The sequence below is a fragment of the Seriola lalandi genome, unplaced genomic scaffold (genome assembly GCF_002814215.2).
Source record: "Seriola lalandi dorsalis isolate HSWRI2012SDOR001 ecotype SW California unplaced genomic scaffold, Sedor1 jcf7180002054465, whole genome shotgun sequence".
In the NCBI taxonomy this organism is placed as follows: domain Eukaryota; kingdom Metazoa; phylum Chordata; class Actinopteri; order Carangiformes; family Carangidae; genus Seriola; species Seriola lalandi.
In genome coordinates, this window is record NW_019525018.1 from 681,690 (window position 1) to 698,350 (window position 16,661).

General features: G+C 43.4%; 1 protein-coding gene across 1 annotated transcript in view; it reads left to right on the forward strand.

The window, feature by feature from the left end:
* Positions 1-15,297, forward strand: part of jph3b (junctophilin 3b) — a 40,420-nt gene extending 25,123 nt beyond the window's left edge. Inside the window, exons 4-6 of the mRNA XM_023411395.2 lie at positions 2,578-2,702; positions 3,925-4,922; positions 12,790-15,297. Coding sequence (XP_023267163.1) covers positions 2,578-2,702; positions 3,925-4,922; positions 12,790-12,870 — 1,204 coding nt within the window. The 3' untranslated portion in view covers positions 12,871-15,297. The remainder of the gene's footprint in view (positions 1-2,577; positions 2,703-3,924; positions 4,923-12,789) is intronic.
* The last annotated feature ends 1,364 nt before the right edge of the window (positions 15,298-16,661 follow it).

Sequence of the window (16,661 nt, forward strand, 5' to 3'; positions counted from 1 at the left end):
AGAGGTTGTCAGTCTTTGAGGCACCGCTGTAATTACGCTGTCTCACAATTAATCTGGTAATGATTCATTAATGTTGCATATGTAACACCTTTTAACTCCGTCTTCTTTCTTCCTTTTCAGTGTCTCACGGTGCCTCTCTGCATTACATGCTCACCCTCGGTACCTCTCCTTTTGTCACACACTCTCCTTTCTCCCTCCCTCCCTCCTCATCACCTCACTCCATCTCTCTTTCTTTTTTTCTCTCTTCTTGCCCTCCCTCTGCAAACTCTTTCTCTTTTTTCTTTTGGACAGGATGTTGTGTTGTATAATCGAGCCCCCCTTTGAACAGGCAGCTCTTTTCTCTCCAGGCAGTTGATTCATCCAGAAACAGGTTGTTCCTGGGGAAGACGGGAGTGGGTTCGGAAGTTGTGGAGGGAAGGAGAGAGAGAGAGAGAGATTAAAGGAGTCTTTCGTGTTGTGTTGAGTACCAAGGTGAGAGCAGGTTGTGCCAGATTAGCACAGGAAGCAGTTTATTCCTGACGAATCTTATTCCTAAACCTTGTAAATGTTGCATTTCTACTAAAAAACAAACAAAAAAAAACAAAATCTACATGTGATTGTGTCATGTGAAACAGTAAGGTAGTTCTTCTTCTCCTTCCTTACACCTCACCTCCCCCACAACCAACAGGCGTGCACGCACACACATGGTGGCGTTGAGTATACTGTGGGCCTGGCATAGCAGTGTTGGCAGAGAGTGCAGAGAGGGGTAAAGAGAAACAGAGAGGCAGAGAGGAAAATAATCAATAGCCATCGACATGCAACACTGCATCAAGACTGTTACTGTCCAGCGAGAGGGAGAGAGGAAGAGGGGGAGGGAGGGCCGGAGAGGCTATTGTACGCGACTCGAGAGCCCTCTGGAAAGACAGAGAAAGACAGACGAATTGAAAGAGAGAGACGGAGGTGAGGAGAAGGTTGTAATTGAGAGAAAAGATCTACTTGATATAGCGAGAGAGAAAGAAAGAGAGGGTGGGACGAGAGGCAGATGAAAAGGGGGGGGATTGAGATGAAGAAGAAAGGAGCAATTAGGGAGAGGCAGAAAGGAAAATGGGCAGAAATAAAAGAAAGAATGAGAGAAATATGAAAAGGGGGCTGTAAAGGAGCAGTTAGAGAGATGGAGGAGATGTGAAAACCCCTTGAGGCAGAGAGAGAGAGAGAGAGAGATGAATTATTTTTTGATGGTAAACTCATTTCCAAGCAAAAGATGACAGCGCCTGTAAACAGATGAATACATACTGCCTCCTCATCACACGGCAGTGCTGTGGTAATTGTCCTCTCTCCTGCGACTGTGTGAGGCATCATGTAATATGTAGATGCCCACATGCTGTGTGTGTGTGTGTGTGTGTTTCTAACCCTGACTCAGGTGTCTTTTATAATGAGATCGGTCAGCCGTAAGAATTAGAAGAGATAACTCAAATATGAATGAAGCCGCATATTCTTTCAATAACAATAGCCCGAAAACAAATGCCTCATATGGGCCCAGCCACGATGTGATCGTTTGTAGATGTATTATTTAAGTTCTTTAATCACAGAGGAAAAGGTCCTGAGTGTGTCAATATTTATCCACTGAGGAGAATGAGAAATAGATACTAAATCAGTGATCACATCTCAGATTGATTCAGTAATTCAGTCATTGTGAGATGCTAACTGATGGCTGTTTGTGCCGGTTTGAGAAACAGATCTTAGTTGGTGAGATTAAGAGTGTCATCTTTCTACGTAGCTGGCCTGCTAGGTCACGACAGGGTCAAAACCTAGTAAATGCTTCTCTCCTACTCACTGTGCTCACATAAACAGTAATTTAATATACAGCTCAGTTTCTGTTGTCTAATAGTGACTTTCCAATCTGCTGCTCTGCACCGATAAAATCCTAATTTTATGATCGTGATGTCGTCAATCAAAATCACCAAACACACAAACAAGATAAAGGCAACAGCTGTGCTGTGATTTCAGCTATATGTAGGGGAGGTACCTGCGGGGCAACACTGGTGACTCTCTTGTGTAGAAAGTAGCCGAGGTTTGTCCAAACATTTGCTAGAGAGAAAGTGAAAAAAGTTTCTGAAGGGGTCTGAAAAGTCGGTAAATCTAGCAACAGATGTGTTTCTCTAATTTGCATAGAGTTAGCTCGACTTGAACTCTGGAATGGGTTGGCGTTGGAAAGTATCCCACCCTTTGGGCAACAAACACAGGAGTATGGAGGTGAACTGGTTGTGTTCTGAGGGTCCGGTGCATATTGAATAAACCAGGGTTCAACCCCAAATACCTCTTTATCATTGTGGTGCATTTACTATGAGCAGTTTTATTGTCCCAAAGGTCAGTTCCTGTTTTTTCTTTCATCTACAGTATTTTCGGACAATGGTTTTCTATTCTCTTCTTTACCTCCTTCCTTCCAACCAAATGTCCGTTGTTCTTAAAGGAATTAGTTTTGGACAGAACAGCCAATGATTCTGTTTCTGTTCTTCTCTCATTGTTGAGTGTTAAAAGTTAAAGTTTGCTGTATTTATCGTACTGGTTCTGCTCTGTTCCCTGTCGTCGGTGTGTCAGGACGGCCCATGCACAGGGTAAATCAGAGGCAGCGGTGGGAGCAGCTCAGAAAGCCCAGGAGGAGAGTCGTATGGCCCGGGTCACCGCCAAGCAGTTCTCCCCTTCCTTCCAGCACCCAGGAAACGGTGAGCACACACACACGTATACACCCATATGAAGCACATGCCCATAATCTACCAAGCAGACAGACACACAACAACACGTGTGTGTACACATGCGTGAACAAACAAAACACATAACGTGTATGTGTGTCTGTGTGTGTACATGTTTGTGTGGGTCGGTGATAAAGGTCAGTGCCAACCACCCTCCAGCTTTGAGTTTCTGCCTTTGTCACTCACACCTATACAGCACCGCAGGTAGCCAACCCACAGGAACATGCACCCTGACACACACTCGCATACACCGACCTCATGACACGTACTGTACGCTCCCACACACAAACATACCTGAGTTGACAGTGATTGTTCTTTTGCCATCTCTTCCGCTCTCAGCTGTCTGTTAGTCCGTGTTATTGTGAGGACATCTATGTCAACAAGCATCAGTGCTGACATTTTGTATTTGTGTTGATAACCCGGGCATCGTCTTCTACCCTCGAGTTTCTGTTGCATCTGATCGCAGATAAAAACCAAGAGACTGTGAGAGATTGTGTTTTTTTTTTGTTGTTGTTTGTTTTTTTAATTAAATGTAGGTTCTAATGAAAATATTAATATTGTAAGGGGTCCTGCTTTTGTCTTGTTTTCTTATAAAATTAAATATAAGTTAGTTTTAACTTCTCTCCCAACCATAGTATTTTTTGCACAGTCCCTTTCTACTGAAATTATTTGCATGAGGACTTCTGGTGGAGGCACATATCAATATCCTAACAGTCTCTCCTGTCGAACGAGGGCAAAATTCCCGACAAATAATCTTAAAATAAAACAAAAATCATATGTATGCAAATCAGTTTATTTCCCAGCATCACAGAAGACGAGGAAGTGCCTGTGAGTGGAGTCACACCTGCAGGTTGTGTTCTCTCTCCCCGAGTCAGCATCACACTCACATGTCCCATTACAATGCCTGCAACTTTTTTTTAATTTATTATTTGTTTGTCCTTGTACAAGTTAAATAGAAGTTCATTTTAATTTAAAGAAAATGTAAAAAAAAAAATGCATTTAATAGAGTTAACCTTCCTCCCCACCCACAGTCCACTGAGATTACATGTATGTAAATCTCAAGTTCGTGCCTGTACTGATACTCATTGTGTTGTTGTGACTTTTAAACAAGTTTTAAGTAGTAAGCTGTGATGACTGTGCAGCTTCACCTCTTCCCTAAATGTCCACTGTCTTTCTGATGTCCTGTCTTTTGCAGGTATGGAGGTGCAGCGTCCCAAACGTCAGGTGTCCAGCGAGGTGGAGGGTGAGGGGTTGTCGAGTAGCGCTGGCACAGCCGACAGTCCTGATCTTTACGTGAAGAGTGTGGCCTCTGACGACCCCTCTAACGATGCTGCCACCCCTGACCTCAGCCCCCCTTCGTCCTCGCCTCCTCACACCCCGCCTCCCCCTGCCCGGCCGACCCAGCGCAGCAAGAGTGCCCGCTTCCACCGGCAGACTGCTGTGGACCACGGAGACAGGGGTAAGGACGGAGGGGAACGGAGTGAGAAAGGTGGGGGAGGTGGGAAGACAGAGATCCAGGTGTTGATGGAGGGAGGTAGCGGAGGAGGGGAAGGCAGTGGAGGAGGAGGAAAGGGGGAGTACCCACGAGCCAATAGCTGGAGCGAGGACAAGAGGAGAGGGATGTTGTCGAAAGGAGGAGGTGGGGTCAGTGGACGAGGAGCGAGTCGGACCAACGGACACAAACACAGCTCCTCCAATCACAAATCACGGGAGCACGGCTCATCCAATCACAGACAGGCCAGAGGGGACAGGTGGACGGAGTCGTCCTCATCTGCCTCCTGGACGTCCGGGCACAGGGGTGTGCACGGCAGGGGAGGTCGGCTGCTGGAGCAGGACGAGGAGAAAATTAGCAACTACGAGATGGAGATGAAGCCTTTACAGCCCAGAGACTCCACTACCCATAAGCCCCATGGGCACGGGGAGGAGAGGCACGGGCACAGTCACGCTCAAGGAGAGGGGCGCTCACACGCTGTGCAGCGACAGAGACACAAGAACCGTGATGGGAGGGAAGGGAGGGAAGGAAGAGAGGGGAAAGAGGGGGGTAAAGACTCAGTGCACAAGCTGGACAGACCGGGGGAGAAGATGGATTCACGGCCTCTGCGCCGGGACCTCACCCTCTCCCCCCCTCTGAAGTCCTCACCCATCACACCGGAGCAGCAGGACCACAGCCTCACGCAGAGCAAAGGCAACTCGGTAAGACTCACACTGCGCTGACTAACACCACACAAACACACACTTAACCCAGTCTGAGAGGCAAGTTTAAAGCTGCACAAAGCAACATTTGTGTTTCATAAAACTGGTGATGACTGGGACTGAATGTCCCCACCCTCTGTAAATAAACAGTCTAACATTTCTATTCCTACAAACATTCAATTGGTGCAAAGTTGACTTTTGTAGCTTTTAATCTGTGTTAATGTGATGTGTAACGCTGCTACAATTATGTTCCTGTTGTCACAAAATACAACAACAAAACTCTCAACCCTATGAAAATTTCCTGGTTTAAAACCACAGCCTAGAGGATTAGAGGATTAAATAGTTTTTTTGGGTGTACTGTTATGGGTAGCGCTTCGGCACGGCACGAGCAGAGGGCCAAACAAACAGCTTCCACTCTGCCGAGGTGTCCGTCGGTGCAGACAGACACAGGCGGTGCATCTATAGCTGAGTCTCACCTCTGACCTCCCTGTGGAGAGGGTCAGGAGGCAATTTCCTGAGGATCAAAAGTTCTTCCACAGTGAAGTTGTTTTTATTTCTTTTAAGTTTATCACAGCCACCAAAATATAACCCAAAAAATTAATCACATATTTTCAACTGCAGCTGGTGAATGTAGACGAGCATTTAGCAGCTGCAGAGTCAGAGATTTCCCTCAAGTGAAGTTGGTGAAGATCAAAAACAGAGCTACAAGGAGAGTTAATATTGGACATACATTGGACAGGTGCACATAAACACACCTCTGAATGAATGATCATGTTGCTCTGTATATGCTGGATGTAAATGTTGTCTACAAGTTTGGCATATTATTGGGAATAGTCAGTAAAAAGTGAACATTTTACTGATCACGCTACAAGATATGGCCTAAAGCATGTAGGCACTGGAACATTGCACCATTTATGATTGACCCATTTAGGACTGATGACCATGTTATTCTGAAAACCGCGAGCAATAATCTGCTGCTGCAACAGCCTCCACTTTTCTGGGAAGGCTTTTCGCCAGATTTTAGAACCTGGCTGCGGGGATTTGTTCCCATTCAGCCACGACAGCGTTCGTAAGATCGGCTTGATGGGGTCGAGTTCAGGGCTTTGTGCAGGCCAGTCAAGTTCTTCCACACCAAACTATGAAAACCATTTCTTTAAGGACGGGGGTCATTGTCATGTTGAAGCAGGAAAAGAAATGTTGCCACAAAGTTAGAAGTACGCTACTGCAGAAAATGCAATTGTGTGCTAATTAAATTTTCCTTCACTGGAAACCAAGAAAGACAACCCTAAACCAAAAAATTAGATGTAGAAAAATTAGCATTCATTTGTAGTTGTGTTTCTGGCAACATGATGAATCTAAGTCCAATATTCTCTCTACTTTGTGCTCTGTTTTGGGAAAGGGAAATATCTGGCTCTTCCACGGTTAAATTCTCCATTATGTTCACCACCTAGCTGCCAGGTGGTGCTGGGCAGGTAGTGGGTAGTGGGTTTATCAGCGTTTATTTCTTTTTTTTGTTGTTGTTGAAAACAGCTGCCAGCTGGAAACCCTGATGAGAGTGAACCGAAACATTGAAGTTTCAGTTCCATTAAACTGCAGCAATAAGTTGAAATCGCCATAAAACTCTGTAGAACTGAGAAGAACTGCAGAGTCAGTTGATAATTCTCTTGGTTCCCCACTACGAGCATCATACTTCTCATTACGTGCCATTTTATCCGCCGTTAAAAATATGCAAATATCGATGATAGCAGCTTTAAGTTTTAGTTGTTCAGACCTCTGGCTTTGTTTGGCCTTAATGTCTCACTGGACAGCAGTGTACAGTACATTTGTCATATCTGTCATGTCACTGCCACACATTGATTTGACTAAAAGGATTTGTTGCCCACTGTCATGAGGATACATCCCATCCCCAGTGACATAACACAATGTTATCCCACATATTAAGATAATCCTGGGGGAGAGGCACAAGGTTTAACCTTGTGAAATAAAGAAAGATTTTTTTTCGTCCTATGAGCAAGCAGAGGGGATTACGCTGTTATAATATAATTTTTTGGCTACGTCTTGACTCACGCTGGTGGATGGCCCCAACCACACTAATCCTGGATGATAATACGGCAGCGGCATTAGCTAATGAAACCAACAGGAAAATCAGCAGCGAGTGAAAACCACACATCGTACGCTACAGACATACACTGAATACAAGCGCTCTCTCTCTCTCTCTCTCTCTCTCTCTCACACACACACACACTATATATGTGTAAACTGTTACATGCAGTTTCACACTCCTCACAACTTGCTCACTTTCATACAAATTTGTCTGAAACTGTGCGATGAGTCTGAGTTAAGGTATTTGGCAGCTACATGAAAACATGAAGCCTTAAACATACACAAACACACAAACACACACATACACACACATACACACACACACACACACACACACACACACACACACACACAGACACACACACAGACATACAGGCGGGGAGAGAACCTCAGCGGTCCTCTCTGCACCTTAGTAACAGCAGATTGGCAAACTAGCCCCTTCCTCACAGAAGGCCCCCTATTGGTTAGCCAGCGCTCTGTTGCTAGGGAACAGCTTATGCCTTGCTTCAACAGCGGCCAATCGGTGGGTGTGTGTCAGTGACAGGGGGGTGGGGGTGAGTGGAGGTGGGGTGCTTGTGTGTGTGTGTGTGTGTGTGTGTGTGTGTGTGTGTGTGTGTGTGTGTGTGTGTGTGTGTGTGTGTTTGCAGCCGCAGAGAAGAAAGTGAGATTTGTGTAGGACAGGTTCACAGCATACACAGATACTATCACACTCAGATAAATATACACACGGCGTGCGCTGCGAAACCCGTGGGAACACTGGGGCTGCTCTGACACATGTGCACAGCCACACACACACACACACACACACACACAAACACTGGTCCTCTAAATCTATCCATCAGTTGAGCTTTATTCATATTGTGTCTTTCGTGTAAGATTGCTCATTATGCAGAAACAACAGAAGGATTACTCTTTTATTGTACCCAGTGTAGCATGAAAACTCTGTTCCAAAATAGAACTGCACCTCTGTGTCCACTCAAAGACATCAGCTAGTCGTCATCATGGAACACAGAAACGAACCTCTGTGCATCCCAAAGGCTCATATTTATAGGAAGATGTGTCCCGAGGCGACCGAACCTTTCATGGCCCGCAATAACAAATCTCAGCACGATGACAACACGATCAAGAAAGTAAAGAAATTAAAAATATCATTTGAATATGAAGAACTGATGAGCAGATAAACCTGTGACTATGTGATGATACACACGAAGACCTGCGTCTCCATCAGTCTTAGTGGTAGATCATGGAACAGTTATCTCACTTTTCATATAGAGCAGGTCTAGACCGTACTCTTTATAATAATGTTTACAGAGACCCAACATCCCTCCATGAGCGAGCACTTGGTGAAAGTGTCAAAGAAAAACTCCCCTTTTAACAGCAGAATCTTAAAATGTACAAAGAGGAATCTGTTACCAGAGAGATTTTAAAACAGGTGTGTGTGTATGTGCGTGTTGTGTGTGTGTGTGTGTGTGTGTGTATGTGGTCCTCTCATACTGGTCAGCACACATGCTTCTGCGTTATGGCCGCTCTGCAGTTTATCTAAAGCTTTCATGGGTAGGCCACAAAAGAAAGCATTATAGCACAGTAGTCAAACCCGATAGTGATAAAAGCATGCGTGGGTCTCTCGGTATCTGCGTGGGAGAGATATGGCTGTATCTTTGCAGTATTTCCTAAGATGATAAAAGAGGCAGTGTTGGTGATATTTTATATGTGAGCTTCAAAATTCAGATGAGGATCAGAAAGGACTCCAAGGTTACTCGACTGGGGCTTGATGTTTTTATACCAAGGATTTTAAGTCACTGTACAACATCTCTTATCTAATCCTCTGCTTTAATTATTCGTAATTTACTGTAGAAAAGTTTGTGTCATAAAAATATGATGAATACACTTATCTAGTTTACCAGTACGGCACGATCTCTGTATGTGTGTAAGGCAGATGGTTAGCTAACATGCCAACAATTCAACAGACATAACACAACATTAGCATTATTTTGGACCTGGCCACATGTATGTAAGTCCATTATTCACTATCCCTTTAGCTCTGCTTTGGTCTCTAATATCCAGATCTGCCATGTGATGCTGTGCAGGTGGAGCACAATTTGTTTACCAGAGCTTGTTTGCTGAAAACATCTGCCTGGTGCAGCTGGAAGTAGTAAGGGCGATAAAGGTGTCCATAAAACAAAGCTAGCTAAAATAGCTGCAGAGCTGGGAGGTAATTTTCTGTGGGTTTGTCATAGCGACTAATCCTTTTCATATCACCCAGTCATTTGATTCATTATTAATATAAAACATATTGATTAAGGTAAACTGTAGCTTTTAAAACTAACTTCATGATGATTTTATTTAATAAATGTTAGAATAAGAATATGTGTTACTTCTCTTTAAAGGATGCTTCACAGTGTAAGTTGTCTGTGCCCAGGGGAAGATGTCAGTAGGCAGAAAAATGATTTGTTCTCTGCCAGCACTTCACCCTCAGGATAATGTGCATTCTGTTATAAAAGGTGTTTGGTGGGGTCAAGCGAGCTGGTGCAGAGATTAAGTTAATGACAGCAAAATGGTTCACAGTAGATTCAGGCAAAGTGAAAAGGAAACCAAAGGGGGGAGGGCTCACACATTTTGTACTGTGATCATACTTAACCTGACCTTTGCTATCCCTGAGGGGTACTGCACGATGCTCTGTGCATTTGCAGGATTTACACACCAGGAGGATTAAGAATAAACCAGCTCTGCTGTAGAAGAGGTAAATAACTGTTATCAAAAACTAGTAGTAGTAGTGACTTCAGCATTTTTAGTGGCAAGTCTGTCAAGTCATACCTGAGGATTGAAGAAATGATTGTAGCATATATGGCTGTCAGAGTGCTGCACTAAAAAGTGAAATAGATCAGTATAAAAATGCATTACTGTGAAACGCGTATATATAAATACATTTCAGATTTATAAAATGCAACGATAGATGTGTTTAAAATGCATCAGCATAAACTGCCACACCTCAGTTTATTTCCCCTAAAGAGATTTAAGTAATATCAGAACACCATCCACTACAGCCAGCAGTTGCTTAACTTAACTTAGCTTAGCTTAGCTTAGCATGAAGAGTGGTAGCAGAGGGAAAGAGCTAGCCCAGCTCTGTCCAGAGGTAAGAAAATCCCCCATATAACACCTCTAAGGCAGCTGTTTTCTTACCAGTCTTGCCAAAGGCTTAAAGCATTGTGGCGTTTGCAAGGCAAGAGGTTATAATACACCCTCTGAGCAGCGCTACATCTTCAGGGCAGGATGAGACAGGCCAACCAGGCCAGGGCTAGCTGGTTAGCATGCTAACTAAAGTAGGTAGAAGAGAAGTGATTGAAATAGAAGCAAAACAAAAGCGTTGCTTTGCATCACTGGAGCCAGCGAGTAAAGGGAATCAAGTTTGATGCTGAACTTGCATCATTTCTTCAACATTGGCAAGGAAACAGCTGTTAATGCTAATGCTGACTATGTGGCGATAGCAAAACTTACAATTAGCTCCTTTAATGATTACAATAAAACATTGAACAGCGAAACATCAATCTTCTAACTCTGGGCAAGAAGGAAAATAAGAGCATTTTCCAAAATGTCAAACTATTATTATAATTACTCAGTAATGAACCAACCACTTGTGTGAGGTAGAAATTCAGTGTGAAAACCTCAGAAAGGGTAGAAATATCAGTGTGTTGCAACATGAAAATATAAAAAAAATTCTTACTAAATAGAGGTATAAAAGGTGGATGATCAGAGGATTTCATCACCTGTGGTCTGGTAATCACTATGACACAGATCTGGGATAAGCTTATCACCTGGTTGATCAGCAGAAACCTTGTTAGCAGCCACTCTGGAGAGATTCATTTACAACAATGTTGCACCGATGCAGCTTCATATCAGTGTGTAGTGTTACTCGGAGTCCCATTTTCCCTCTCCCACTGCAGCTATTTTGAAAATTATTTTAGAGGTAGACTTAATTAAAAACATAGGTCATCTGCACCTCCTCTTTTGATTAATCCTTTAGTGAGACCAAAATATACTCTATGTTAAATCCAGTAAAATTCTACATAAGGGTTAAAAAAGAAAAAAAAAAAAAAGCTGCTGCATTGATAATGATGTCAGTGAATATACTAGATTCACTTTCACATGTTTATCCAGAGTGGACAGGTGGTCAGAACGACTAGCCTTCACCCACATGACCCAGGTTGTCAGCAAGCATCTGCTGAAGTGTCATTGAGCAAGACACTGACTCCCCACCAGCTCCACGCTGCTGTGCTATAGCCGGGCTTGACCTCTGACCTTACTCTGTCAGAGGAGGTGGGCTTCCCTGTGGGATCGACACTGGATCGTGTTATTTGTATTTAGCTGCAAATTGCTCCTTCATCACTGCACTGCATTCATGCTGCTGGGTCATTTTTTCATGTACTTTCCATGTACTGTGTTAGATGTGGAGATTTGTATTATGTCATGAGTTTCCAGAAAGAGCTCGTGTTTATCAAACTGCTAAATGTGAAATTTTAGACTTAAGTGAAGGAAGAACAACTTAATTTCTAACATCTTAAACGTTGTGTTGAAGGTAAAACAACTCCAGAAGTTCAGAAGAAGCTAAGAGTAGATCTGAGAGTGATCACACACCTTCTCAGACATTTTTGGAAGTGATTGCACAAAATATCATTGGTCACGATAAATAGTATGTTAATAGAAGCAATATATCTTTAAGCATGTGTTTGACACAAATTAGAATTAGATATGTTGTTGCAGAAAAATGAGTGAATTGTGAGATTCTGAAGTATGAACTTTGGGGCAGATGTAAGGTAAATCCTGTTCTCTGATCGGCTGTTGCTGCTCTGAGCATTAATCACGAAAGCTGCTGTTATAAGTTACTTCAGTCACGTTATGTGTCTTATTCCTTATCCTAAATGGGATAAATGCAGACCCTGATAGATGCAGTGGCCACACATGGTTCATTGGTAATGTAGGGAGATTTTGTTCATATCCTCAGAAAGACAGGTTTCCTCTGAACATCAACCACACTGTGGCTGAAATCAGCTGGTAACAGGCTCCAGTGTCACTAGCTTAAAATACAGGAGAATATTGTGGCTGTCAGGTGAAAACCTTACATCTTCAAAATATAACAGAATTATATTTAACTTGACACCCGTGCATTTGAGTTCATTTGTTTATTTTAAAAAAGGTTTTATAGACCCCAGGGCTGTGGGATTTTCTGAACTAGTGAAATAGCCTCCTCCAGCTGAAGTGACAGTTACCAGAATCCACCTGACAGCAGTGCAATGATTGATGCACATGCAGTTATGCACAGTCCAATGAATGTGACATAAAAAATCACCAACAATTTCATAGGAATATGGTGATAAAATAGGAGAGTCGTTGACCTTTATGTTAAAAATGGCGGTTTTATCCTTTAAATTGCATTAAAACTCCCACCTCACCACCTACACACAACCATTGGTTTAGAAGTTTGTGTTCCCCTTTGCTTTCTCTTTAAATACGCTGCTTGTGCTGTATATCATGTTTGTTAGTGTATTGATGACGAGCTGCCGTAATAAGAAATGTATTGGTTGTTGTTTGAAAGGTAAGTGGGTGAATTTAAATGCTTGTGTACATTTGTATGTATTGTACAGGTTAGATATAATGTATGTGTGAAAACAGCTTTCTCTCTGTGTGTGTGTGTGTGTGTGTGTGTGTGTGTCCTTATTATTGACACGCTCCCCTTTTCTCTCTCTCTCTCTCTCTCTCTCCCACGCAGGCCTACAGCTCTATCCTGGTTGCCATGGTGATTCTGCTCAACATTGGAGTGGCTATTTTATTTATCCACTTTTTTATTTAAAGACAGCACTGCTTTCAGAGTCGGCCTATCTATGCTACAACAACTATAAATTCATATGAGTATTATGACAAACCTGCTGCCCCTTCGTGTTCCTGGTGAGAGGACTGAACTGGCTCGAGAAAGACTAGCACCAAGGAGGGTTCCACCATCACTTGGGCTAACGGTGGCTAACCCGGGGCTAACCTTGGATAAGCTTGGTCCAGTTGTTGTAGTGACAGAGATGCTGAAGTGCGTAGCCCTAAGAAGTGGACCAAAGAAGGGTGAACCAGTCCAGGTAACCGGATCAGAGGGAGATAATATAGTCCAGAAACCGGACTCAAGTGGGGTGAAGCGGTCTGATTCTCAGGCCATGAGAGATGCAGCTGGCATTACAGCAAGATGTCTGCTTCCACTGTCTGCAGACAGGACTGACGAGACAGACTTTTTCATCTTCAAATCATAGTTTTCAACAGATTTGTAACTTTGAATTTATTTATTAACATTTTCTCTCATGTACAATATGTTGATGGATATATTCTTTATTTTGTAACCCTCCACCCCTCTTTATATAACTCCTGCCTTTTGGTTCCTCCACCTGCCCAGGTGCCTGCCCAGGTGTTGTTACTGATGGTTCGAGGTCTGTGTGTGTCTGTGTTGCTTAAACTGCCAAGTGTGCGCTGCCTGGATACATGCTTGGTTGCTAGCTCCCACACACACACACACACACACACACACACACACACACACACACACAAAAACACACTCCTTGCATCTACCCTATCCCTCTGATTCATCTGTCCTCGCTCTGATGTCTGTCTCCTGAACAAATGAGTGCATGCTTGTGTGCATACTGTATATACAGTGTGTCGGCAGTGTACATAGGTGTAAATGGTTTTTGTGCAGAATGTGAGTGTGTTTGCGTCTGTAACAACCTTCGATGTCTTTTCCATCGGTGTATGTGTGCGTGCGTGGTCTCCAAGTAGCTCAGTGGCCTTTCACGCTGTTCATGAACTTTACAAGAGCATCTCATGAGGACTCAGTCACTGCTCATCCACATCTAGCCTACTAGCATCAGCTGACAGCTGTGCTCTCTCAGTCTCTCCCTCCTACTCTCTCCCTCCTCCACACACAGCAGTCAGAGGATGGAGCTTCCTCTGAGTTGGTGGTAGTTCAAGGATGACCGTCCTTGGCAGAGGCCTGCGCCTACTGTACCGCCAGCAGAGGTATTTAGAGGAAATACCGCCTTCAGTGAAGTGTGGATAACACCACAAATATGGCTTAAAAGACAAAATGATATTGATAAATCAGTGTCTCCCACTGCTTCTCTCAAAACTTAACCTGAAGACAGCAACATCTTTTATACTATACTTGCATAAGATGTCTGAAAAAAAATACTAGTCGCCACCTGCCTTGCTTTTGTAGCGCAAATACAACAACAACAAAACAATGCATGCATATGTACTGTAATATCTTAGTTGTGCATTGAATCTGAAAGCAAAAAAGAGCTTCAGAAGCACTTGCGACATGTTAGGTTTTGAAAGGAGCAGTGCCTGGAGAACGGCCTATTTGGCAAAAAGGGCTGAAGAAAACAGCAGATGCCAGAAACCAAATGAAGTCTCTATGTGGGGCTGAGTGATACTCCATGCAGAACTGAACGAACTTTCTGAGAGAAATTTAGTGAAACGGTGGAAGACTGTTTTAGCATAGTAGGCAGCAGTGGCCAGGATCAATGTCAGGATTTACTGCCTCCATTCCTCAGCTTCTCCTCCACCGATCCAAGACCCTCAGTGACTAAAGGACAGTCAGAAGTACCAGTAACACTTTGTCTGTTTCCATGGTCAACTGAAAACACCGGGTTTTTCCGTGTCTCTCCAACCCATCTCGCAGACCAACCTCTGTGTTTGTTTGCGTGTGTGCACATGAATGCTCATCGGAGTGTGTGAACATGTGTGTGCATCTTCCTCCTTTCACGTGATGGGATGGGATGGCTGAGCCTGTTGCCATTGGTAACAACTTACAGGGGGGCAGGGAGTATATCGCTGTTGTTTTACAGCGTTTCTCAAACTATGGATCGGAACTCAAACTCAGCAGTAGGTTCATTTCTGGTGTTTCCCCACATTATTACAAGAGTTCAGTCTATAATGTGCCTGCACCTCGAGAGGCAGAACAGTATATTTTTTATTTCATCTTGGGTCCCAGACAGAAACAGGTTCAAGAAGCTCTGCTGTATGCCATCAGCCTGGTGACGATGCCCTGCGCCACCCTGTTAGCCCGCAGCATGCTACAGCATGCCAAGCTCTCTCTCTATAGTTTGACTCTCCTCTTTCTTTCTTTCTTTCTTTCTTTCTTTCTTTCTTTCTTTCTTTCTTTCTTTATGTTTCTGGGAATTACTCTGTTTTGTTTTTGAGTTATGTGGAGAAAATAATGAAAGTGTTGGAAAGAAAATGACTCCTGGCTCTTGTGTTTTTAATATCATACTGTTTGTTTGTGTGTGTGTGTGTGTGTGTGTGTGTGTGTGTGTGTGTGTGTGTGTGTGTGTGTGAGTGTGAGAGAGATTGTGCATTAGGCAGCATCCCTGATCCGGAGAGGGAGTGGTACTGGCCTGGTTGAGAGGAAGTGGCATGGTTACTATAGCAACATTAACTGAATTTTCCTGTCAGTGGAGGGGCGGGGCCTTATTTGGAGGCGGGGTTTACCTCTAGAGACCAACGCTGTCAATGACAGGGAGGAGGATGGAGGGGAGGGAGAGCTGCACTGAGGTGGATGGGAGAAAGAGAAGAAGGAAAACAAAGATCAACGTGGTAACACATCAAAGTAAATCTGAATCAATGTTTAAACAACAATCTTAAATTATTTTTAGTAAGAGATGTGAGCAGGTATGGGCAGGTGTCATGAAGGATGCAACACCACATCCATCAGCAAGTGTTCTGCTGCATCAACACGGACCACCTTTATTTATAGTCTGTGACATGGATCTATGGCGCCATCTTCTGGTCCTAGATGTGAACTACAAGGGGCTTTATATGACAGAGAGGAGTGTTTAAGAAATCTCAGCATGTAGTGGACATAACTATCAATATAGTTCAGATAGTATTTAAAATAACCTCTGCTGTCATGTAGATCATAATGTATATTTCTCTATATAGTGGCGTTAATGAAACACCGGCCGGACTGCCATGCAATTCATTTTTGGTATCCTAAAAACAACATTAATGGCATTATCCCTAAAATATTCCAGTATCTTATTGTGTTTAAACACTGGTGAGCATTGTGCCACTTTAAAATTCAATTTCCTTTTTTTTTTTTTTTTTTAAAGCCAGCTTTCTAACTTATCTACCTAAAGCACATTTGCTGTGGTTTTTAAGTAATACTATTAAAAGCAATAGTTCATAATTAGTCGTTAGGAATATAGACACTAACTTTCACACTGAGGAAACTTTTATCATCAGAAAAGCATCAAACACACGTGTATCTGGCACTTTAAAGCTCCAGTAACTGAGCTGATATATGTATGAGCGCATGAGAAAAAGATGTGAAACAGCAAGAGTAAGAGGATATCCCCCTGGGCCAATCACCAGGAAGGCTTTGATTACAGACAGGACTCGCAGCCAATCAGAGTGGGCTTTTTTGTATAGTGGGCTGGTTTTGCTGCCAGAGTTGGGATAATGTTAAACACAGCTGTTTTTTTCTCGACTTCAAGACTCATGGCAGAATGCAGGGAGCGTACAACTATGTTTTGGCACTACATTCATTAATGGACATTGAACAAATCTGCCGGTGTCATCGGTGAGTCCCCCCCCCCCCCCCCCCCC